Consider the following 24,628-nt stretch of genomic DNA (forward strand, 5'->3'; position numbering starts at 1 on the left):
GATCAATAAAGCAGAAGTAGATGGGTTTCTGGAACTCTCTTGCTTTTTCCATGATCCAGAGAAGGTTGGCAATCTGGTCTCTAGTTCCTCTGCCCTTGCGAAACCCAGCTTGCACGTCCAGAAGCTCCCGATCAACATACTGCTGCAGCCTACCTTGGAGGATTTTCAACATCACCTTGCTAGCATGCGAAATAAGCGCGATCATGCGGTAGTTGGAACAATCTTTGGCACTGCCTTTCTTTGGAATGGGGATGTAAACTGACCTCCTCCAATCCTGTGGCCACTGCAGGGTTGTCCAAATCTCCTGACATAATGTATACAGAACGTTAACAGCGTCGTCGTGGTTGAGGTTTTGAAGCAGCTCAGCTGGAATATGCCATCAATTCCGCTAGCTTTGTTCTTAGCAAGGCTGGCTAAGGCCCATTCAACTCCACTCTTCAGGATGCCTGGCTCGAGATCAGTAATCACAGCCGCCTTATGTTGGGTTTGCACATCCGGGTCCTTCTTGTACAGTTCTCCTGTGTATTCCCGCCACCTCTTCTTTATATCTGAGGCTTCCGTGAGGTCCCTGCCTCGTTTGTCCTTTATCACGCCCAGCTTAGCACAGAAGCTTCCTTTGATATTTTTGATTGTCTTATACAGAGCTCTTGTGTTCCTCAATTGGCTGTTGTCCTCAACTGCTTGGCACTGTATGTTCAGGAATGCATTCTTATCTCTTCTTGCTATTTTCTGAAAATCCGCATTGAGGACCTTGTATCTTTCTCTTTCCCCCATAACTTTTGCCATCCTCCTTTCCTCAGCTATTTACAAAGCCTCTTGAGATAACCAGTTTGCTTTCTTGCATTTCTTTTGCTTTGAAACTACCTTAGTAGCAACTTCTTGTATTATATTACGAACATCTGTCCACATCTCTTCAGGCTCTCTGTCTTCTAAATCTAATTCTTGAAATCGATTCCTCACTTCCACAGCATATTCTGATGGAATTTGATCCAGATCATACCAGAAAGGCCTTCTAGTTTTCTGCGTTTTCCTCAATCGAAGCTTAAATTTGGCAACAAGAAGCTGATGATCGGTGCCACAATCGGCCCCAGGCCTTGTTTTTACTGCTTGTATAGCGCTTCTCCATCTCTGCCGGCAAAGAATATAATCAATCTGATTCCTGTACAGACCGTCCGGTGAAGTCCATGTGTACAGGCGCCTCTTGCGCTGTTGAAAATGAGTATTAATTCCCTATGGTCAGGTTGTTTTCTTTACAAAACTCTACTAGCCTCTGCCCAGCTTCATTTGGCTCACCAAGACCGAACTTGCCTGTAATTCCGGATATTTCTTCACTCCCCACCTTAGCATTCCAGTCTCCAATGAGAAAAAGGAGGTCTGATGATGGAGTGCGGTCTAAAAGGTGTTGCAGGTCAGCATAAAATCTCTCAACGTCAGCTTCTTCAGCAGTAATGTGGTGCATAGACTTGGATAACTGTTATGTTGAAAGGGTGACCTTGGATCCGAAGTGAAATCATTCGGTCGTTTTTGGGGTTGTACCCTAGCACTGCTTTGCCAATTCTTCTGTTTACTATGAGAGCGACTCTATTACTTCTTCTGAATTCGTGCCCACAATAAAAGGCATAATAGTCACCGGAATTAAATTCTCCCATTCCGGTCCACTTGAGCTCGCTGATACCCAAGATATCAATGTTCAATCTGTCCATTTCTCGCTCGACGATATCCAGTTTACCTTGCGTCATAGATCTTACATTCCATGTTGCTATGTGATACATCTCCTTGCAACATCGGACTTTCCGGTCGCTTCCCGACGCATCCACAACTGAGCGTCCTTTTGGCTTTAGCCCAGCCGCTTCATTCGTCCTGGAGCTACTAGGAATCGCCCTTTGTTCATCCCCAGTAACATGTGGGACGCCTTCCAACCTGGGGGGGCTCATCTTCCGGCACCATATCATTAATGCTATTGTGACTGGTCATAGGGTTTTCTTGGCAGCAAATACTGGAGTGGGTTGTCATTACCTTCTTCAGTGAATCACATTTTGTCAGAACTCTCTGCCGTGACCTGTCTATCTTGGGTGGCCCTATGCAGAGCTCACAACTTCATCGAGTTTCGCAAGCCCCTCCGCCACGACAAGGCAGTGATCCATGAAGGGGAATTTAGTATCTTACCACCCAGTAACTCGTAGTGAAGGTAGCGCTTAAGACGAGGATGAACGGTAGAAGCAGACATAAAAATGAGTGCTGTTTTGTAGCTTAATCTATATTGGAAGAACTGAAATATGCACCCACTCCGTGAAACAATTTCTATAAATAATAGAAGAGGAAACAAAAATGCCGCAAAAATGCCGCTGATAAAGATATTCAACTGAGGACAAAAAACACATGGTATGCACTGGCTAGGAAACATCGTTGTCATGACCAAAGAACACATGAAGATAACTAGTTCCACGTGTGATATAGACATGCTAGTTGTTTCGCAGTTAGAGCAGTCGGTGTTTATACATGATTCCCCCTGCCTTAGAATGTAAAAGGCTTCGATAATCTTGCGTGAAAGTCGCTAGAATATTTACTTGCTCATATAAGAGACCTACAACCTTTACATCCCCGACAGGGATCAATCAGATGTGAAGACTTTGATCCTATGAGCAATTTTTCTTGTCTTTTCAATCAGATGTTCAAACAACGTCATGTTTGGCCTATGTAAACCTTGCCACAGGAAACGTACCTCGCGTCCAGTTTTAAATGGACGAACCCTAAAGGAAGAGATGTTCTGTTATGTCTGTTCCGATCGGTTATTTTTCTATTCGCCTGGTCACAAACTTCTGAGAGCATGTATGGGGGCCTACAGAATTACTGGAACGCTATAATGCTTAGCCATATTGCTGAGATTATGCGAAAACCGGTGTACGTATGGCAGCAGCACCTTTTTTTCCATGCGGTCATCATGTTCCTTCGATGGCATTTTATGGTCTTCCTTTTTCATAAGTTTTTCGCAGGCGGATTGATTGCATTGCCCGTAGCCTAAAGCCTTTATTCTCTTTACCTGTTCATAGAAGCTATTTGACATGTTATACCTGCAGGCCGTAATGAGGACTGAACAAAGATATGAAAGAAATATGTCATCACAACTTTTCAGTGACCCCAAACTGAATGAAGTAAATATTTAACCGATCTGGGTGATACCCCCAGCATACATGGCTCTGGTCAAAATGCAGCAAGTTAGCAACGTATCCAGAAACTACAATTTATCATCAGCCAGTAATTTCAATGTAAAGTTGAGGCCATGCCGACATTCAAGAAAGTATGTTAAAAAGTTGACGACCTGGTCAGTAAGGCGTGAACTGTCCACAAACACCAGGCAGTCATTCACGTACCTGAATACAGAGGATCATAGCATGTTAAGGTTGCCCTGAATTATACTACTGAGGACTGACTAGCTAACTGGATAACTTTATTGGAGGTATACATGTGGGTGGGGACCCTAGTTCGGGACTCCAGCGGCTGCCGCTGCCGAGGGCTATTTGGGCCTCGAGTCCGGAACTGGATAGGGTAGTCTCCCATCCCTCACTGCGTATGGGTTATCAGGTGGATTGTTTGGGCAGGTCCGTATCATATGGTGCAGGTCTGCCTTCTCCCCGCAAATTTTGCATTTGGGGTCGCAGGACCCGGGGTTTGATGTGTTCAAATGTACTGGTGAGTTTTATGGATTTGTCTGTAGGAGTCGCCATCTAACTTCCTCCGCTATGTAGAGCCCCTCGGCTGCAGGGGCGAATATTTTCTGCCGGAGAGTCCACAGTGTTGTAGCCTTTACGCGTACGTCTCCAGGGGGCCAGGGTAGGGTAGGGGATGGAGGGGTCGAGTCCCGATGGAGGAGAGCTCGGCAGCGGCATGGTGGCACTCGTTCCCTTCCACGCCTTGATGACCTGATGTCCATACGAGGAATTTATCTGTGTCGGGGTGGCCATGATTTTTATTATTCTGGCGACCGGGGCACCAGTTCGTATTTGATGTAGTTGCAATAGGAAGCCATTGAATCCATGTATATATAGGGACAGGTGGAATACTGCTGAAGATGTCTGTGAGAACGGACGCCCCACACGAACCAATTTCGACTTTTAAAGGTATATTTCGCCGCCCCAAGCAGCGCAGGTAGATCCAAGGCAGTATAGACCAGCCCAAGAAAAGACTATCGAAACTAATGCACCGTTTCTGAAACTTACCTCATCATTCGACTTGCAGGTACAGGTCTTCATGCTATTCACAATGGTTGCATGAGATAAGGAATGAAAGAGGTCGGTGACATTGATACTAAAATTAGCTCTTTTGCTGCCGGGATTGGACTTCAACAAGAACTCTGAGTTTATTAGAATTGGATATTAATATGGGTATTGGACACGAAGGCCTGGAGGGTGCTTTTCTACACAACCCGAAATAACATCTTGTCATATGTTTCTGTAATAATGAAAAAAAAAAAAGGTAGATTACACTCTCGTGTAAGACTGATGACACAACGGTACTGTTTGCGTCTGGTTCGGACTAAGTTATCCGTGATTATACTTCGAGACTCGTCATTTATGTTGTCCTCGGCGGAAAAGTGTGACAGATACTGCTCCTTTTTTCCCATGTAAACCAATTTGAAACGCCACTAATTCCTGCTTTACTGCGTCTGCTTGTATGCTGGGTGGTGCGGCGTTCGAGGAAGCGTCGAAGGAAATGAGCAGCACGGACGCCTGGATCGGACGCCTGGCGGGATCAGCTTCGTGAATTGCCTGGTGAAGTCATCGGTCATGACTTTATGATGACATTAGTTTCGGTTATATATTGTGACGTGATGGTGACAAGGCCTTGATCACAAGTGAACACACACAGGTATAGAAGCACTGAAATGAACTCTTTATTGGGCTGACTTGCGCCCGCAAAAGAACTAAGCGATTCGGCGGCGGCAATAGCAACAATCGTGCTCGGCGGTCGTCGAACAAAGAATGCCCGTTACACTTGTCAGCAATGAATTTAAAGGCGGCAAGGAAAGATCTGGACAAAGCCGCAAACGGTACTAGCATGACCTGGAACATTGTAGAAACACACGCGAGCGGCTGGAATTTTCGAGATACGTCCCGACGCATCTTTCGCGACAAAGAAAATGATAAAGCGTCATCTCGCGATAACGAGCATGAACAAATACAGAAAGCAGAATCGATAGGCGCGCTAGAATCACAATGATAAGGACGCATGCCAGCGGCTGTCGAATAAGAACGAATAAAGATTTGAATAGTTCGCGGCAATATGCATGACTTAATATGACCTCTTGATGACGTCACGTCCGATCATGGTGACTTCACTGACGTCAGGTAGCTCGAGGAAGACAAACCCAACTGCATTCACTGCATGACGAAGGCCGACCTTGGCATGGATGTGCCAAAAGGACCCATGACTGTCCAATATAGGTAATCCGACGACTGAATGGTGACAGGAGACGCTGTCCAGCTCATCGATCAAGACCAATAATTACCTAGAAGATGCAGAGGAAGTTGCAATCGCCCTTGCAGTTAAACACGCTAGCAGCCAAGGTAGAAAACACATAATACTGAGCGATTCCCAAAAGGCCTGTCGTGCCTTCCTCCTGAGACGCGTATGCAAACATGCACACCGAATAATGGAGCAGGAAAAAAAGACGGGTAAGATGAAGCACACAATCCTGTTGATACCGGCGCACGAGGGAATCGACGGCAAAGAGGCTGCCGACAGGATAGCCCGAGGGCATACTTTCCAGGCACCTGCGCCAGCTGCCCCAGAGCCTTCAACTTCACATATACGGGGAACTAATGCAATACTTCAAATTAGAAAGAAAACGATACGCAGAACCACACGAAGACCTCAGCAGACAGGAGGCGGTAACCTGGAGGTACATACAGGCTAGTACATTCCCAAACCTAGCAAAGTACCACAAAATCTGGACCGAAAAATTCAAAAATAACACATGCACTGCATGCGGTGAAGTCTCCGACATCCTTCACAGGATATGGACCTGCAAAGAGCAATTAGAGAAATATAAAGCTCGAGCACTCAGCCAAGCGGAGTGGGAGGCAGAGCTGGCCCACACGGGTCTCTCTGAGCAGCGCAGCCTGCTCACCAGAGCCCGGGAGACAGCCCAGGCCAATGGTATCCTGGACTGAGGAAAACACCCACGCTATTCCGTTAAACAATTATAGTTTACTCTCTCTCTCTCTCTCCATTGAGGACCTGCACGTGCAGATATTCCCCGGGAGGGTGAGGATGCAGCTCAATCCAATCCCCCTATATTTTAAGCCAAAGCTTTACTAGTCTCGTCAAGCCAAAGTGATAGGCGTGATAAATTTGGCGCATACAATACAGAAGGAAGAGAATTGAATGAAAAACATTTGTTTACAGTTTCGCACAGTGAAGGTACGGGAACGGTCCTTAAGGGGCCGCCCCTTAAAATCACTGCCCTTACTAGACAAAGCGGACAAAGTCAGAGAGAATGACTCGCACATGTGCACGAGTAGAAACGAAGAGATAACAGTTGGACTCAGAAAAACGTGTCTCAGAACACATCTAAAAGGCGCCTTCATTCTTGTAAATTGCAACCAAGTCCGTGCTTATACCATTGCTTCCGCATTTGTTGATGCGGAATTCCTCGACAAGTTCATAGGCTGTAGTGTCTTTGCCTCTGCTTAGGATTTTTGTTTCCTGCAGCTTCACTTGACATATTTTATTTTATTTTCTCCGCAGGCTAAATTTACTGTGATGTGGTGCATGAAAGTACTCGTGTCATTCTTTATAGCCTGGCACAGCATAACAAATCTTTCACTTGCATGACCGGGCTTACCCGAGCTAATCCGCAACCATTTTTTTCGCCATCATCATCATACTACTAGATAAAAGGCATACTAGATAAATAGTGCTGGTGGCGTTGCGCCATGGCGGGACAGACTCTGTCACAGTAGGGAAATGACTTGGCTAGGACCTTTCTGGTCCACCTGGTAAAATAGGGAAGTCTCGGTACTAATCCAATCCAATCAATCCAAAGGAAGAAACAGCTAGGTCACTGCATGATCACAGCATTTCACAAGTATCACGTGCTGCGCTCTGCGTGAGCAAAGAGATAAACGAAGAGCCGCGGCTAAGAGCGGAGCGATAGCGTGCGTGGGCACCAACGGAGCGAAAGAGCCATGTGGTCTTGCCTGTGCCCGCTATTTCGCCGCCCAAGCCGAACGAGTGCGCAGCGTTCGTCGGTGCCCATCAGCCGCCCTCCGCCGACCACTAGCGAGCCCGACAGAAGCGGCTCCTTCGTGCTTGCAGGGTTTTCCAATGACGTGAACCGAAGAACTGTCATATTCGCGCCGCCGGTGCCCGCCCTGGCGCACTGCTCGCTATGTGGGCTGGTACAACCCCGGCTGCACGTTAGCGAATCTTGTAAGCACAGGTTCTGCTCGCTTTGCGTAGACCACGCGCGGCCCGAGTGCCCATTTGACGGCTTGGCGTGGATACACGAAACGGAGGACTCTACGAACGTAGAGTTGGTCTCTAAGGCTGCGGTCTTCTGCTGGAATCGCACAGATGGGTGCACCTACGCTGGCTGCTTGTTGGACATGGCCCCTCACTATCAGAAGTGCCCGTACTACAGGACACAGTGCGGTATGTGCGGCCAGAGGGTTCGAATGAATGACTTGCCCACGCATGTCAAGCATTTCTGCTCTTGCTCGCAGAGACTCAGCACGGAAAGAGCGTCCGCCGCCGCCGCGACCAGGAAGAACCAGCGCATGCGCGCCGTTATGACCTGCAGCACTGAGATGACAAGCGCGTCATGCGCAAGTCTAACGCAAAAGGCCGACTTTATTTGGACAGTCAAGCCCTATTCCAAAATCAGAAACGGTGTTCATTACTTTAGAAGCGAGCCCTTCGCTTCTAGAAGAGGACACATGGTGCAGCTACTTGGATCCATCAAAGCTGGTAGAACTGTGGAGCTAAAAGCAGCTGCTCGGTTGTTGCCTCGATGTGATGGCCAAAATTTGGACTCCTTGAAGCCGCATGGAAATTCTTCATTTTGCCTTGTTAATAGCGACACACTTAAGCGCACCTGTGGGACAAAACGTTCTGACAAAACAATTCACTTGGACTTCAAAAATTATACGTCAGTGAATATATGGCAGACAGTGGCTAAACTCGACAAGAGTACATTTGAGAAGGAATTTGTATCTGGCGATGCTTTTGTACTGAAATTCATCGAGGCCCAGGACGCCACTGATATATAATTGCTCAGCTTTCATGCACTCAAAAGAACTCCTTGAAGGGTGTATCGCTTTTATATTCGCGTTTCAGGGCATTTCTTATTTGGACGTTGTACTAATGCACGGAAACTAGCATTTTAACAAGATGAGATGGCAAATAGCGTCAACCTACAACGTAGCTTCGTCTCGTTGGTTTGAATAGCGCGCCTTTGTGCCATATGGAGGAAGCGTTCCGTTTGTACTAAAAATTATGCTTGAGTTGCTGGCTTTACTCTCTCTGTCTCTCTCTCCTAAACACGAACGTTTATTTGGGAATAAAGCGGCTCTGGCTCATCACTTTCTCATTTTAGGGTTTTGTGAGCGTTGATTGGTGCATTGCCCTCTTGCTGACACAACGCATGCTTGCAGTTTATGTTGTTGTGTTCCTACCATCGCCACCATCGCGCCCTCGCACGGTGCGCCACATGTCCGTGTCCGCTTCGATACAGCAGCAGTGAGCAAAGCAAATGTATAGCGTATCGTCGTGTCGATGATCCTCATCTATGTGTCTTGAGCACTGTTAGGAGGAGTACGTTGCACGATATCTTGCCTGATTATTGAGATCGAAGCTTTCCTGTCGCAACGCTACCCACAGACCCGTTGGGGGCAATGTTTCCTTGACTACTCAGAACCAGCTGATTTCTCTCTCACACTCTGGTGGGGAAGCCAACTGAGAAAACTGCGCTCACCAATGCGTCGCCAGCATGGGTTTTTGTCTACAATTGCGGCTGCTCTTATGGAAGAACTACACGCTCAAGAAAAGAAAGCCAGTGAGTGAATGTGTTCGTCTATTTCACATCTCGCGCTTGTTCTTGTGCCTTCGGACGGAGATGGAGAAGCGCTCTCGCTTCTCCGCAGATGCGCGTTGACTTATCACTAGAGGCTTGATTGCGAGCTTTACGGATGCTAGCTAAAAACCGTTAGGAGAGAATCCTTCCTTCTTGCGTTCTTTCGTCAGTCTAATATTTTCAAGCGTGTTTCGAGAAAGAGCAAATGCTGCGCGGATCGGAATGGTTAATCTCGGTAACTGTCTGGTTGGCCGTTAATGTCCGAGGAACTGGCTGTCGTTTAGGTAGTTCAGAAGTGCATATCGTGTCGATCAGTAGCTTCGCACAGTTGAGGCGCCGCATTTTGCCAAGTGGCAACTGCTATCTGCGTTCGTGCTCGTGACCGGTGCTTTCTCTGCGCGCATCTTTTGTCCACCTCGTAGATAACGAATGCGAGGACGTACACTGTATAATTCAGCATTCTTAATTTTGTTGGTTAGTCGCCACCCTTTTACAGAATTTTTGTTGTCAAACATACGTTAAACGTGCACTCATTCCGCTATGATTTCTAGAAATTCTTAATTGCAGCCTGCGAACAAATGTTTGCAGAGCACTGTCCGCTTTGGTACCCGCTTTATGCTCGGTGAAACTCAATTTTCTCTTGAATAGCCGCGTCACATTGCTCTGCGCGTTTTATAGCGGACACTGTGAAAATTGTCTTTTTTTGCTATATGATTGGTTAATCCACATGTCATCGAATACAGGAGTTTTATGCATGGCATATATGCACTAGATGCAGTAACTAATTTTAATTAACGGCTGCTGGCAGTTCATTGCTGAAAGTTTAAAGTGGGACATAATGAAGGTTGGTTGGTTCATAGGAAGGGAAAGGCGCAGTATCTGTCACACTTGCTCTGTGGACACCTGAACCGCGCCGTAAGGGAAGGGATGAAGGTGGGAGTGAAAGTGGATAGACATAATGAAGGCATATGCTGTTTATCGTTTATTAAAAAAAAAGTGATATGCAAACTCTTACCATGTGAATGTATTGTGTAGCTGGTGCTGCTGTTCGAGCTAGTCATTCCACTAGTCCTGTTCTTCATCTTGATTGGAATACGGAAAAAGCAGCCAGCCTATCCTGTGGGCTCATGTAAGTATTGTTTGCTGCTTCTATTTCAGTTTGCAGGTGTAAAACATTTTTCAATGGAAAAGCTATGCTACCTTGGAATTGGTTTATTTATGTAAGCAGTACTGAAATCACATTATTACCTATTGTTATTTTGGCCATTCTCATTGTGTTTTTTTTTTTTTTGTCATGTTTACAAATTTTCATTTGCTGGTGTCTTTCTTTCAACCTGTAATGCTTTCGTCCTGTATGCAGGAGCTTTAATAAATATTGAGTGTCATGAGCGAGGACGTTTTTGCTCTGGCTGTGCTGGTTGCATGAAGTGAACATCTAGAGTATTCTGATGGTGCATATATTAAAAAGCTTGATTTGAATGCCATGGGACAGCAGATATGTCATAAATATTTTGAATGTGAAATATTGTATAGAAATAACCATCTCAGAACGTCTTAGCTTATTGAGTACATATTTGAGAAGACTTATCGGATGTTCATCTTTTCTGGTTAGCGTTCCTAAAATGCAGAATTATTAGTACTGTTCAGTGCCTAGCAGTGTGTGCAATATTGGTAGCATATCTGACTTGGAATGCTAGAGTCCTGGAGGGTTTGATTCCCCTCACCATTCCATCTAAATTGAATTGGCAGCTACTGCCCAAACGGCCATGTCACACAACCCTATGAGCAGTCATTGCCCGGCTATGTTAGCTGCCAGCTACCACCTGCCAGAGGCATGTCCATGATTTTTCACTCACAATGCTGACGCTGGATTTTCTGGAGAACGGAGCCATTAATGCTACCGTGTTAAAGCCTTTGAAAGACACTGTAGCCTTTAGCTTTTGCCCTGGCTTTCTACAGTGAAAGGAACAACTGAACAAAAGCAAATGAGTGCTCGAAACTGCAGATGTTAATAGCAGTAATTGGTTTTGAGAAACAGAAAGGCGCAGTAATTGTAGCTGTCAATGGACACCAGCCACACTGTGAGTGAAGGAATGAAGGAGGGAGTGAAATGTGGGAGAGAGCAGTGTCATATGGAGAGATCAGGGTTAATTTTCACCACTTGCTGTTCTAAAACATGCACTGCTGTCAAACAGTGCACCATTGTCTTATATGTTTCATCTCATTCAAAATATGGCTGCCATGACAGGGATTTTATCCCTAAACAAACCCTGACCATTGGGGCCACATTTCAGTGTAGGAGAAATGTTGGTTTACTTTGAAGTCATATATGATGACATGACCTAATGAAGTAATTACACCATTTTGAAGTGTGACAAAGCATGTGGCACTACACTTGTAATTTCAACTTGACAAGACAGTACTTCTGCTGCTCATGGGTATGAAAAATGTTCGTTTGCCATTAGTGTGCTTGCCGAGATCCTGTCGGTCGTGTGTGCAGACAGGCAGCACATGGAAATATATCATGTAGGAAGCACACACTATGGATACCAGTGATGGTAACACTATAAAAGGCTGCATAATTGTTTTACAGGAAAGGAAAGACACAGTATCTGTCACACTATTCTGTGGACACCTGAACTGCACCATAATGTAAGGGAGAACGGGGAGTGAAAGGGGAAAGAGAGAATGAGGAGCCGTAGTGGAGGGCTATGGAGCAATTTCGACCACCTGGGGATCTTTACTGGGGAACGTGCAATGACATCGCACAGCACACGGACGCCTCTCTGTTTTGCCTCCATCGAAACGCAGCCGGTGGTGGTCGGGATCGAACCCGGGAACTCGGGCTTAGTAGTCGGGCATGTTACCACTGTACCACCATGGCAGGCAGGAAAAGGCTGCATTGTATTCGATCTTAGTGTCTCATCTCTCATCATGGGGTGCCTTTACATCTGGTGTATGTGCCTTGCTGTCATTGGTACTGTAGTGCAATGGATTTGGATCTCAAGTTTAACCCTTTGACATGCTATCTACACAAAAACTCCTCTGTAAGTGTGCAGCGCTTAGAAGTGGTTTCTTTGTTTCAGGTGAATTTTGCACCCTTCTTGTCATAAATAAGGTGGTCTCTTAGTCATATAAAAAGCATCATAAATAATTAGCAAAACAGCATTGTAGCACATAGTCTGCCATTTTAATGCAGAAATATTTAGCCACCTATTGTAACATCATCTTTCTTTTTTTCCTCACAATGTCAAATTTAATTTGTGCTTTCAAAATAGAAATTATTTGCACAATCGTTTGGGTGCTTGTTCGTTTGATAAGCCTTGACATTTCAGTGTTGCCGTTTTCATCGTTATGATACTTTTTATAAAAATTTTCACATCGCTGCAAGAAATTAGTGGTCAGTAGTCTGCAGCTGGAAAACTAATAATGTGTTGTGTTTTATGGAAAACTAATAAATTTCCTTTCAAGTGCCCATGAAAAGCGTTTTACTAAAACCAGAAAACATGCACAGGCAATAGGTATCCCATCAATCATCTTGGCAGTGACAAAGGCTTTATTACAAAAAAAAACTTCATTACCAACAAACATATCGATGATTGAAGATGATGCTACTCCTCTTCCCCGTCAACGCAGTGCATGTCGGCATTCAAGAAAATATGAAAGAAACAAGATTCAACGGCACCTCACCACTCCCCGTTCACCCCACATTACTTGGGAGTGTCTAGTGAGAGGGCGCATCCAGAATGCCTTAATGACGTCACTGGGGAGGGATTGCTTGCAGGAAGTGTCATCTAATCGGTTGCGAGCTGTCTCTAAGAGCACTTTAAAAATTATTAGTAAATTATATGCTCCGGGCAAAACTTCTCAATTTGACTCGAATGCTCGCAAAGACCACCTCTGTAGATTTCTTTCATTAGAATGTTATCGCAAGAACCATTTCAGGGGCCCTTTTAAGATATGACTATAATATTTCAATAGAAAAATATTTCTTAATGATGGCAACAAAAAAATGTTGCCTGGATGGTTTAATAGTTGAGTGCTTCAGAGAACTTGTTGCTGTGTTTGTGTGGTTTCATAATCAGTGTACAAACAACCACACAAATGAATACTGAGAACACACGTGGACTCTACTTGTGCTTCGTGTCTGTATGTATTCTACATCTATGCGATGAGACTGTTAGGTTTAAACTGAAAAACTGTCTTAAGACTCAAAGCTGTGCATAAACATCACAAAAGGGCTGTATTGTTCTGCACTGGTTAAGCAGCAGCTTCATTGCTGCCTCAGCACGTAGACCATATGATGCACAGTTCGATATGTTTGCACAGGGTGCAGCCAGAAAACGATATGCAAGTTTTTGGAACTTAACTTCCTCTTATGTGTTTCTTTCATGCCCCTATAATTTAACTTCCTTTTTTACTTTTTGTTGTGACTGTGTCATTTCTCTTTTAGTGATGGCTCTTAATGGGGCCATTTCTGCATTAAATATTGTTACATGAGCATCTGGCTCTAAAAAGAGAGACCAAGGTAAACTCTACATCATTGTTGTCTGCACAATGACATATATTGAACTAGAAAAAATTAACAAAATTTTATACAGAGAAAATAAGGATTGCAAAGAAAACTCGAAAGTTGTGTTCTGATATTAACATTGGAAAAAATACAAAAATTGAAAAAAGTAACAACTAAAAACTGAAGGTTTCAACCCTTACCTAGAGCATTTACTGGGAGCCCACCACAAGTGATCATGTAACTGAAACGTTTTGTAGTAGTTGTGATTTCCATACAAATCTGCCAGCCAAAGAAGGCAAGACAAGAGCCAAGCCAGAAGACAGTAAAAAGAAGCTGAGGAGAGGACAGAAGAACGAGAAAGGAGAAAGGAAATGAAGGAGAAGAGAACACAGAAGGCAAGTCAAGACTCAAAAGAGAAAAAAAGGGAAAGTAAAAAGGGGACAAGAAAGAAGAGAATTGTGGGGTTTTAATGTCCTTAAGCAATTCTGGCTATGAGGTACACTATAATGGAAGGCTCTGGATTAATTCTGATTACTTGAGGTTCTTTAACATATACCGACATCACACATCACAAAAGGGTTCTTTTATTTCACCTCCATAAAAATATGTCTGCCATGGCATTAGGAGGCCAGCAGCCAAATGTCAAAGGCACTGAAACACTGCAGTGAATAGAGAAGAAGAATAAAAGGGAGAAAAAGGGGGAGAAAATGAATTCCAATCCCCCAATGTGGGTATGTGCGAGGTTTCAAAAGGTCAAGAAGAAAAAGAAAAAGAAGAAAAAAAAAGAAGGTCTTTTGCATTTGCATTTCAAGCATTTAAATTTACGTTGGAATATCCAGTATTGTAGCTTGAGGCAATGTGAGCTCTCCATGATGCTTTTGTGCTGCAGAATTTCTTTCCTTAACCTTTATTTATGTCACTCTGGAATAACACTGTCGAATCTGTGCGTCATGCGATGACTTGGAAACCATTGAGCATTATATCCTCTCCTGCTGGATGTATGCTCCTTAGAGAAGAAATTATTTATAATTTCTCTTGCTCGTTTAGGACTGCCGTTTACAATCCCTTTCTTCCTCTCCTCCTTTGCTGCAATCGTGAAACCGTATGCCCTAAAACCAGTGTGTGAGTTACTTCATATCTGTAATATTGCAACCAGAAGATTTGTTTCTTAGTACTACTCTGTCTGAATTATACTTACAAATTTTATTTGCATTTTTTAAATATCCTTCTTTTATTGATTGTTATTCCTATCACCTCAAAATTTTTCCTAATTATTTTAGCAATACTATTTCCTAATTCATAAGTTATATATCATGCAGTCTAAGTCAATATCATGGATTCAGTTCTTACACATGCACTGAATTCTGCCCAATCCCCACTGTGGATATGTGCCGTATGCACAGAGACGAAAAGAAGATGATGTCTCTGGCTGAATGTTTTAGTTGCATTGTAGCTTAGTTTAGCCTATCTTCTAGTCCCCGTTTTTCTATCTTTTTTCTTTTTTCTCTCATTGGTAGAATTCACTAAAAAAAAAAAAATAAAATCTGTCAAACTCTGTGGCTTATTTCTAAAAAGCACGATAAATGCTTGTTGCTTTGTTTGGCTTGGTGTTGATTTCATCTAAATGGCTAAACCTCCAGCTTGGCTAACCTTGAAATGTCTTCTGATAGAGTAGCTTATTGCATGTATCATTTTATTTAGAGCTCTAGCTTCGGGGTTTCCACTCTACCAAAAAGCTGCCACCACGGTCTCCCATCACCAATTTTGCTGATCTTTGCATCAGCTTGATCTTGATACCCCAGTCTCAGATGAAACCAGATGCAACATTCTAGCGCACATACTTCGCATTTGGCCAACTTAGCTAAATTGGCTTCAGTTTTAATGATTGCACTTAGACTTTTCATGTTTTGTGAAAAGGTATGAAGGGCTTGCATTTCATGCGCAGTTTTTGAACAGTGATGCACTTTGAGTGTTAGTACCAAATATTTGTGGTATACTCACTTAAGCCCCGCCTTTAAGAATATGACATGACAGGGTGAATGGCTCCTGTCAGCAGCTCTCCTAGGCGATCCTCATTCACATGCAAGCTTTGCTGCTTGTTCAATAACTCATCCCTTAGTTTGTACCTTTATTATCTCCTACATGTATTCAAGTGTGGGATACCACATTATGCAAAAGGCCCTGAAACTCTCCTTAACTTCAGAGTAACACTAAAAAATGTTGACTGGACTAGTACTCTTCATGAAACAAACCCTAACAAGGCATATGAATTGTTTTTAGGCATCGTTAAATGTATATATAAAGAAAGTTTTCCCATAAAAGTAGCAAGGCGCAACCACTCTACGCGAAAACCATGGGTTAATCGTCAACTTATGAGTAAAATTACTGAGAAGCATAATTTATATCATAAATTTATCAAAACGAAAGAACGCAGTGATTTGCAGAGATTTAAAACATACCGTAATCGCTTAAACAAAGAACTTGATCGAGCGAAAAAAAAGAGTACCATGCAAACCAGCTAGCTACTGCAGGTCATACGGATGTTATGTGGAAAAAATTAAATAATATTTTCTCTACCTACAATAGTCATAACGATATTATCGTTACGAACCAAAATGGGGTTAAAATATCAGATAAACAATTAGTTAACCAATTCAACAAGCATTTCATTAACCTTCCTAACCCCCCTGCGGGTACAATGACCTCAGTAAAATCTCTCTGAGCACTGAAACCATATTTCTGGACCCCATCGAGGATAATGAAGTACAAAGCGTGTTTAAAGAGCTTAATAATACTACAAGTGTAGACATTGATGGCATGCAGATAAAACCTATTAAGTTTGTCCTTGATATCCTCCTTCCACCCCTCACGCATATATTTAATCTATGCATTGCTGATGCTGTCTTTCCTTCCAAAATGCAGATTGCTCATGTATCCGTGATATATAAGAAAGGTGACAAAAACGACCTGGGCAATTACAGGCCTATTTCAGTGCTACCAGTATTTTCGAAACCCCATGAAAAATTAATTCACAGACGCTTTGCGAAGTTTGAAAAGGCACAACAGATATTAACAGATTTACAATATGGATTTCGTAAACACTGTTCTACTGAGCATGCACTATTAGATCAGAAAGAATACATATTAAAACAGCTGGATCAAAATAAAATAGTTGTTGGCATATTCATAGATTTTACAAAAGCATTTGATTTGTTGAATCATGAACTACTAATCCGAAAGCTTCATAGGTATGGTTTTCGAGGTCACACAGGATCTCTTGTAGAGTCCTATTTAAGAAATCGAAGACAGGCTGTCAGTATTAAAGAATATGTATCAGATATAGAACCGGTTTCTCGTGGTGTTCCTCAAGGTAGCATATTGGGTCCTTTTCTTTTTAATATCTTTATCAATGATATTGTGCAGGTATTTGCTCCTGCAAAGTATATAATATATGTTGATGATACGAGCATATTTTTTTCAGGAACTGACGTAAATGACTTAATAGATATAGTAAATTCTGCACTCTTCCATTTATACGACTGGACAGAAAAAAACGGTTTACAAGTTAATGCCACAAAAACTAAAGCAGTCATTTTTAAAGCAAAGAATAAGACAGTTAAACTAACAAAAGATATTTACTTCAACAGCGTTCCTTTAGATATAGTACCAACATTTAAGACACTGGGCATTGTATTCAATGAAAAAATGACCTGGGATGATCACATCTACTTTATTGTAAACAAACTCTCGCAGATAATTGGATTACTATATCGCCATCGTCATATCATGCCTTCAAAAGCAATGCTCGCAGTTTATCATTCATTATTTAATTCTCACCTTAGCTACTGCAATTTAGTTTGGGGTAAAACATCAGAAGAAAACTTAAGAAAGTTACATATCTTACAAAAAAGCTTTTTAAGAATACTTCAAAATGTCCCTAGAACATACCACACACTAGAACTTTTTTCTAAGCATAAAATACTTCCGATTACTAAACAGTATAACTTTCATTTATGCCGCGCTTTAAAACGCGAGATTACTAATAACACGTCTTTTTTTCATAAACTGGCTAACACTGAACTTAGCTAAAAAGTCTACGAAACGAGAAACATCGATAGGTGGCATATTAAAACATACAGAACAACATACGGCTGTCAAACACTGGAAAATACGCTGCCACGTCTCCTGAATTCCCTTCATTTCAATAATATCCCTCTAGAATATACCTCAAACAAAAAACTGCTTGAATATTTCCTACTGGGCGACACTTCATTATGAAAGTAAAAATTCTACATGGTGATTTTATTTTGCATGTGAATAATTATGTATGTGGTTTTATTTTTGTTTTTGTGATGAATACTTGTCATGTGCTTATGTAGTTTTCTGTGATACATGTATTGTCGTTTTTATAAATATGGTGTGCTACTTTTGCTGCCAAAGTAAACGGCTGGGTGCCTGTGGCCTTGTCAAGCTGCCCAAGAGGCAGCTTTTACTGTAGGCATCCTGCCACCATGTACTTTGTGGTGGTGAAATAAAGTTATTATTATTATTATCTCCTACATGTATTCAAGTGTGAGATACCACATTATGCGAAAGGCCACCCGAAGTAGATGTGAAGCCCTGCTTTTACCAAGCCATATGAACGTACCTGCATGGCCTAGTATAGCATGTCTGACTTGGGATCTAAGACTCCCGGAGGGCTTTATTCTCATCTTACCTCCCATCTCAAAGGAGATATCCGAGCTGATAGCTCCTGCCAACTTGGCCATGTCACGTGGTCTCGTGATGTCACACAACTTGTCAACCAATCTGTGACAGAGCTTTTTTTTTTTTTTTTTTTTTTTTTTTTTTTTTTTTTTTTTTGAGCGCTGACATCAACAATGGCAATGCCGAATTTTCTGGAGAAGGGAGCCTTTATAATGATATCGTGTTGAAAGTTGTTTGTTGTATGTAATGGTTATTTTTTTTTTTAAGGCACCAATGAAATGCACCACTTTGTCATAATGTGTGCTTTGCGCAAGTTTTCTGAAAATATAAAATAAGCAAGATTTTTGTCACAAAAAGTGGCTAACGACTTAGCACAAAGCTGTAATTATGCATATGCATTTTTGATGCCGTATTGTGCTGCCACAGACAGCTATCAGTTGCAATTTTTGAACTGGCTACATCATTATTATGGGGCTTTGTTGCAAATACCCATGTGAAAAGCTTACCCCTGTGTGAAAGCAGAGTACTAGCTTTTGAATGGATGGAATAAACACTTTGGTATCAGCTCTTACTATATCCTCAAACTCTGACTGCACTGTTACATTCTTTTTACTGCCATCTTTTTGCCTTGAAATTCAGTGTTCTTGTGTGAAAACATTAATGTAGTAATGTTTCTTAGGTCACTTACAGGGCAGTGGCAATTGCACCAATCAGTTCTTTCATGTAATTGGTATTGTCTTACTGCTTTAGAGACGGCTGTATTTTCTCCATGGTTTTCATATCTAGAGCACTAACATGGGTGATTTTTTTTTTTTTTACAGCTTCTTTTCCTGCCTTCCCATTGCCATCAGCTGGAGTTATTGCTGTGATGCAGGCATTCTGTGACAATGGTGTAAGGGACAGCAATGGCTTTGCGACATTCCCTAATAGCACGTGAGTATGTTGCTGTCTTCTGGATGCAAGTAGAATTACTATATTTTTGTTGGCATGTTGTCACCAATTTATTTGTATGGTAAGTTTTAGTCCTTAAAAGTTTATTGTGTTCTACACGCCCCTGGAGGTATGTGTGCAGTATGTGGCCATTAATATGTTGTACTAATAGTAGTCTGAGCACCTGTGTTTGAGCCCACACATACCTTAGGCTGTGTGGGGCTAAGGTGCAGCTTTTAAAATTCTGCCCTGGGCTGAGTCACCTGATTTAACCTATCTGTTTTGTTGTATTTTGCTTTGTTGCTGTGTTTCAGGTTTAAAGGATTCACTTGGCTGAAGCACATGCTCGTTCGTGCTCGTAATTTCTCACACAGATGGCATTTAGCAATAGATCTTATTTAATATTGTATTAGGATGTAGTGTTTGTCCTCTGAAATAGTATAAATCAAATATGCCATTATCTACCATTATGCTTGACACTATAAGGAGGATTTCTGGGTGAATGCGACCAGTCATCATGGCATGAGTTGCACGGGATTCAGACCATGAACACCTGGCTGTGAACATTTTTACATCTGCTGCAGTTTTGCACCTCTAGGCGTAAGTTCTATCATCATTGTTGTTTGTGAGAAAAACCCCAGCACCCAAAAATGATATGAAAGAAAACTTGTTGACCAATTTCTATCTTTGTGCGAAATTTGGGTTTCAGCCAGGCGGTGGTTTGGCTAGGAGAAACAAAAATGCCAGAACCTCTGAGCAATGTAACATTTGAAAATCGTTATGTCCCTTTCTCTGTCTACTGTCTTCCCCCTCATGGTGTGTAGCACTTGAGGTGTCGGCAGTTTTTGGGCAGCTGGGTACTGATAGCTAATCTTCTCTTCAAATACAACCACGCTGACAATATGTGCAGGTTATTTAACATAATGAAGCTGTAGTGGCAATAACCTAGTTATTTGCTTTAACCCTGTAATGTGGAATACATACTGTCAGATTTATCACAAATCTTAACAGCATTGCACTGTACAAGCTACTTTTCCCTTCACTTTGTCAAATGTTGCAGAGATACTGCATAAAAAAAAAAAAAAAAAAAAAAAAAAAAACAGAGACAGAAACCAGAACTGCCTTCTTAAAATATGTTTACCCAAGTACGTAGCCATTGAAGAAGCGTAGTTTGTTGGGCCAGTTGGTTCGTAGTTTTTCCCTTCACTTTTCCCTTCACTTTGTCAAATGTTGCAGAGATACTGCATAAAAAAAAAAAAACAAAAAAAAAAACAGAGACAGAAACCAGAACTGCCTTCTTAAAATATGTTTACCCAAGTACGTAGCCATTGAAGAAGCGTAGTTTGTTGGGCCAGTTGGTTCGTGGTATGTGAAAAAACCAGCTGAAAGGGTGCGCTCACAAGGAGAAGAAGTACACACGACAGTGTTGTACAGTCATTATTCTGATATTTTTTTAGCTCACAGCTGTATTTTTTTGTTTTATAATGGGTGTCAAGTCCCACTTGACTGTGCTCTGGACTGCAATTTGGAGGATGTGATGTCATACCTAATGCCAGTTTATCATTATATGAGTGGGCTGGCAGCGCTTATTTCAGGTTTCCTCACCTCGTGTTTAGCATTATGAGTGGTGCCAGTAAAGGTGATGGTCATGGCTTAAGCAAGACTTCTTGCAGGAGGCTTGTGCTCCAACTATAACGAGTGTGACCACAAAGCCGAATGTGCAGGGCTGCTCAAAAGTTCCCAAGTCGCAGGATCTGCTTCTGAGGAGTTAAGCCGGGCAGTTATGACACCCCCAAAGCTCAAGATCTTAGAGAAAGGTGGAAGAAGGATCATAGCAATGATAGCTTTAGTGGAAACTTAAGTGCCAGGATATACTGCTGAAAGCATACCCTGTATTGTTCTTGATGAAGAATGTGTCCTTAAGGTAGGAATTTTTGTCACGCATATATGCTGGCTTACATGTTTTTCAACCTGTCTGTAGTCTAAAACAAGCTCATCTGCATAAGCTGGGCACTTGTTGAAAGATAGATCGATAAGGGGGAGGAGGGAAGGCAGGAATGTTAACCAGAAAGGCCTCTGGTTGGCTACCCTACACTGGTGAAAAGGGATAAGAGGATTAAAGAGGGGAAGAGAAAAGGGATGTGAAGCACAGTCGGAGTTTGTCACTCAAGCCGGTAGCTGTTAGATAACTAAACAGTGCCCTGTATGCCTTGAAGGCAGTCATTTGTCGTGGCCATGGACCAAGGATCTTGTTCGCCTTTAAAGGGCAAGGATCGAGGTGGTCCAGCACACAACGCAGCTCATGTCCCTCACTCAAAAATGAAGGACATTCACACTGGTAATGTTCGAGTGTCTCTTCGCAGCCACAATTTTCACAGGCAGGGCTGTCGGCCGCTCCAATCTTGAAAGCATACTTGTTCGTGAAAGCAACATTGAGCCATAAATGGCACAGCAACATTGCTTCTCAAAAGAAAACAAAAAGAGTATCCATTCTAATGCTGGTGGGAATTCCAGCATCTCAGCCTGCACTAGGCAAGGAAAAACTGCCTTTGCCTGATAGTTTTATAACATCGCAAACTTCTGTCACCTCCTTTTCAGCCGCATGCAAAAGACAAAGCAAAAATACTAACTTATTTTCACTTCCTTGTCTCAAACATTCTCGCGGACCTTGTATAGGTTTCCTCAAGAATACTGGGCACACAGTGTCAAGCTTTAGGGGACTGTTTTTTTCAGTAACATGCTTAGGCTCCGCGGCACTGCTGTGCTTGTCCCATAGCTGCTTGCCACAAAAGTGGTCAAAGATAGTCACACTTCGAAGACACCTACATTGGACACATCAGTGTCCACATTCTGTGCAGCTTCTTATTATTTCAAAGGGGATAGAATGATATGTTTTGGGGGGGGCCTCATCCTTGCTTGAAACAGGGCCTCCACATTCTGAATTGTGCCATCTGTCTCACACATTGAAGTCGAAAACCACAAAATTCAGGCAGAGGATCTTGAGGGGGAAACATTAGACACCTGAACGAAACAGGTTACCCAGCAAAGCAAGCTCACTTGTAATGTTTGTTTTCATGTGGCTCAAGGGGTAGTGGTGGTGCTGGATAGGGGCAAGCTCAGCAGGATTGACATCAAATCGAACATTGTCATAGCTTTCAGAGGTGTCCTTTAGGTATGGTGGTTCAAGAAAAATTCGATGGTAGCACTCTTGCTTTACCTGCGAGAGGTATGGAGATTGATACCTCGCACTTCCACTCAAATGAAGCAAGCTTTATTGGCAGGAGAAGTTCATTTGTGAGGGCTGGACTGTGCAAAAAGTCAGAGGTTCAGGCTAGAACGCTTGATGTTCTCTTCTTGCACTACGTGCTGGTACTATAGCTGTAGCTGCTAGTCATGCTTCTCTGTACAGTTCAAATACTAAGCTACTCTCTGTTAATTTCTGTTCAGAAAAAAATAAAAAAATGGTTGTTTTACTCAATCTCGAGGTCATGGATATCATTTAGACCAAGAATCCTGGCAGCAAAATTTCCCTTTGCAGAAGACCTTCTCTGAGGTCATTAATTACTATAGCTAAGCCTACGGGCAAATAGACCTACAATTCTAGGGGATGCAATGTTGTGTAAGTGGTAGTGTAATGATTTTGAATTGCTTCATTGACTTATACATGCATTTATCTGTTGAGTTGTTATGTTGAAGCTGTAGCTTTAGGGCTCCCATTCACCAGAAGGGATAGCATTGGCATTGGGCAGAAATCCCATGTCACGCTTGTGATGAAAAGTCTATATCACACTGGCTTTGTTTCCTGGAACCCACGGTACTTATGGATGTCCGTAAGGAAGATAACTGAAAATTCAATTTCTAATATGAATTAAAGCCAGCACATGTCTCGACCGATGTTTTTATGCAAAGAAAAATTTCTATGTTTTAGCCAGGATTTTAACTTGCAACCCTTTGGTCACCAGCTGAGCATACTATGGATTAAGCCACAAAAGAATGCCTTTACAGTTTCGATAAAAGCTGGTTTATGCATTTACGCCATGTGACATTTCACGTAACATGGTATCTTATGAGTGTATGCTAATAAGTATGTATCCAATTAGAGAGGTTTTAATTACATAATAGTGATTAGGCGAGTAGAAAAATGCATGTTGGCGTTTCTTCTTTGCTTGGCATGTCATAGTGGCACCTGCATGTGGTGGCCACCAGGACTCCTTCACAATTTGAGGTGCTGCTGCTACAGCAGACGGTGTCTGCACGAAACACTTCTTTGTGGCTTCAGCATTGGCAGTTAGAAGGCAGCCTTCACTGTTCATCTTCATCTTTATCGGTTCCTCAGTGCAGAGGCACTCCAGAGGACCACAGGCTGCTATTGTCTCATACACTTAAAGTGCAGCTTAAGTGTCTCCCTAATTTTCTTTGAGGGCTCCTGATATGCACATGTTTTATTATTCCTAGACAGGCTGAAATCACCTACCTTAATTTGCTAAGTGTAATTGTACAGTAATAATAATTTTTTCAATAATGCCAGTTGTTTCTGTGTGTGTGCATTGTAAGGGTCATGCACAACAAAATGATAATTGTTCAATACTTTTGTTTCTTTGCACTAAACTGTACACTTTATTTGTGGCAACAAGATGGACTTCATGGGAACTGGAGCATTCTTTAAATGGAAAAGGCATGTAAAGACACATCAAGCTTACTTTTTGATTGAATTTGTAACATTTCTGGCAGAACCTCTTGCAGGATGCTTTGCGTAAAATGGTAATTAATGTTGCTATGTGGGACCCTCTTCGAATTGATTACAAAAGACATTATGAATTGTGTCTAACTTGCTGAATACTTGTTGTTAGGACTGACAGATATTTGGTGTAGCTGTTAATGAATGTTAATGAATCTTCATTTACTACATTGTGCCTTGAATTATTTCTTGCCATCATGCAGGGTTACTCCCTTCCTTGAGCGACTGAAGAATGTGTCGAAGCACCACAACTTTTTTTCACCAGGCTTTACGCTTGGAGACTTAGACCTTATTCCTTCTATCTTCAAGACCATCGTAGAGGACCCTGTAGCCCTGCATGACTGTTTTGCACAGGCCCCAGGTAAATACCACTCGTCATCTTTTTCTCTTTGTTTGTTTGTCTTTTGTCATGGTTGAATGTGTTGAGGTATGTATTATTATCTGAAAACTCTAGGCTTTGAGGATAAATTGGGGGCTTTGGATTCTTTGTCATTTTACAGAATTTAATTGGTGCACTGTTGATTGTAAGTGGTGCTTCATTTAGCTATGTGAGCAGTTGTTTAAAGGTTTATGTAAACACCAAATTTTGATTGCATGTATTTCTCTGTTATGGTGCATAAGACATGATATATATGAACCGCCATAGGACGATCATCTACTACTGCTA

General features: G+C 42.3%; 1 protein-coding gene across 1 annotated transcript in view; it reads left to right on the top strand.

Moving 5' to 3' along the window:
• The first annotated feature begins 8,646 nt into the window (after positions 1–8,646).
• The window catches only part of LOC146204704 (ATP-binding cassette sub-family A member 2-like), a 170,913-nt gene continuing 154,931 nt past the window's right edge, over positions 8,647–24,628 (top strand). The window contains exons 1-4 of the mRNA XM_084589421.1: positions 8,647–9,055; positions 10,109–10,202; positions 19,115–19,226; positions 24,165–24,322. Coding sequence (XP_084445547.1) covers positions 8,990–9,055; positions 10,109–10,202; positions 19,115–19,226; positions 24,165–24,322 — 430 coding nt within the window. The 5' untranslated portion in view covers positions 8,647–8,989. The remainder of the gene's footprint in view (positions 9,056–10,108; positions 10,203–19,114; positions 19,227–24,164; positions 24,323–24,628) is intronic.

This window comes from Amblyomma maculatum, chromosome 1, assembly GCF_055883805.1.
Source record: "Amblyomma maculatum isolate TAMU_Amacu chromosome 1, ASM5588380v1, whole genome shotgun sequence".
Taxonomy (NCBI): Eukaryota; Metazoa; Arthropoda; class Arachnida; order Ixodida; family Ixodidae; genus Amblyomma; species Amblyomma maculatum.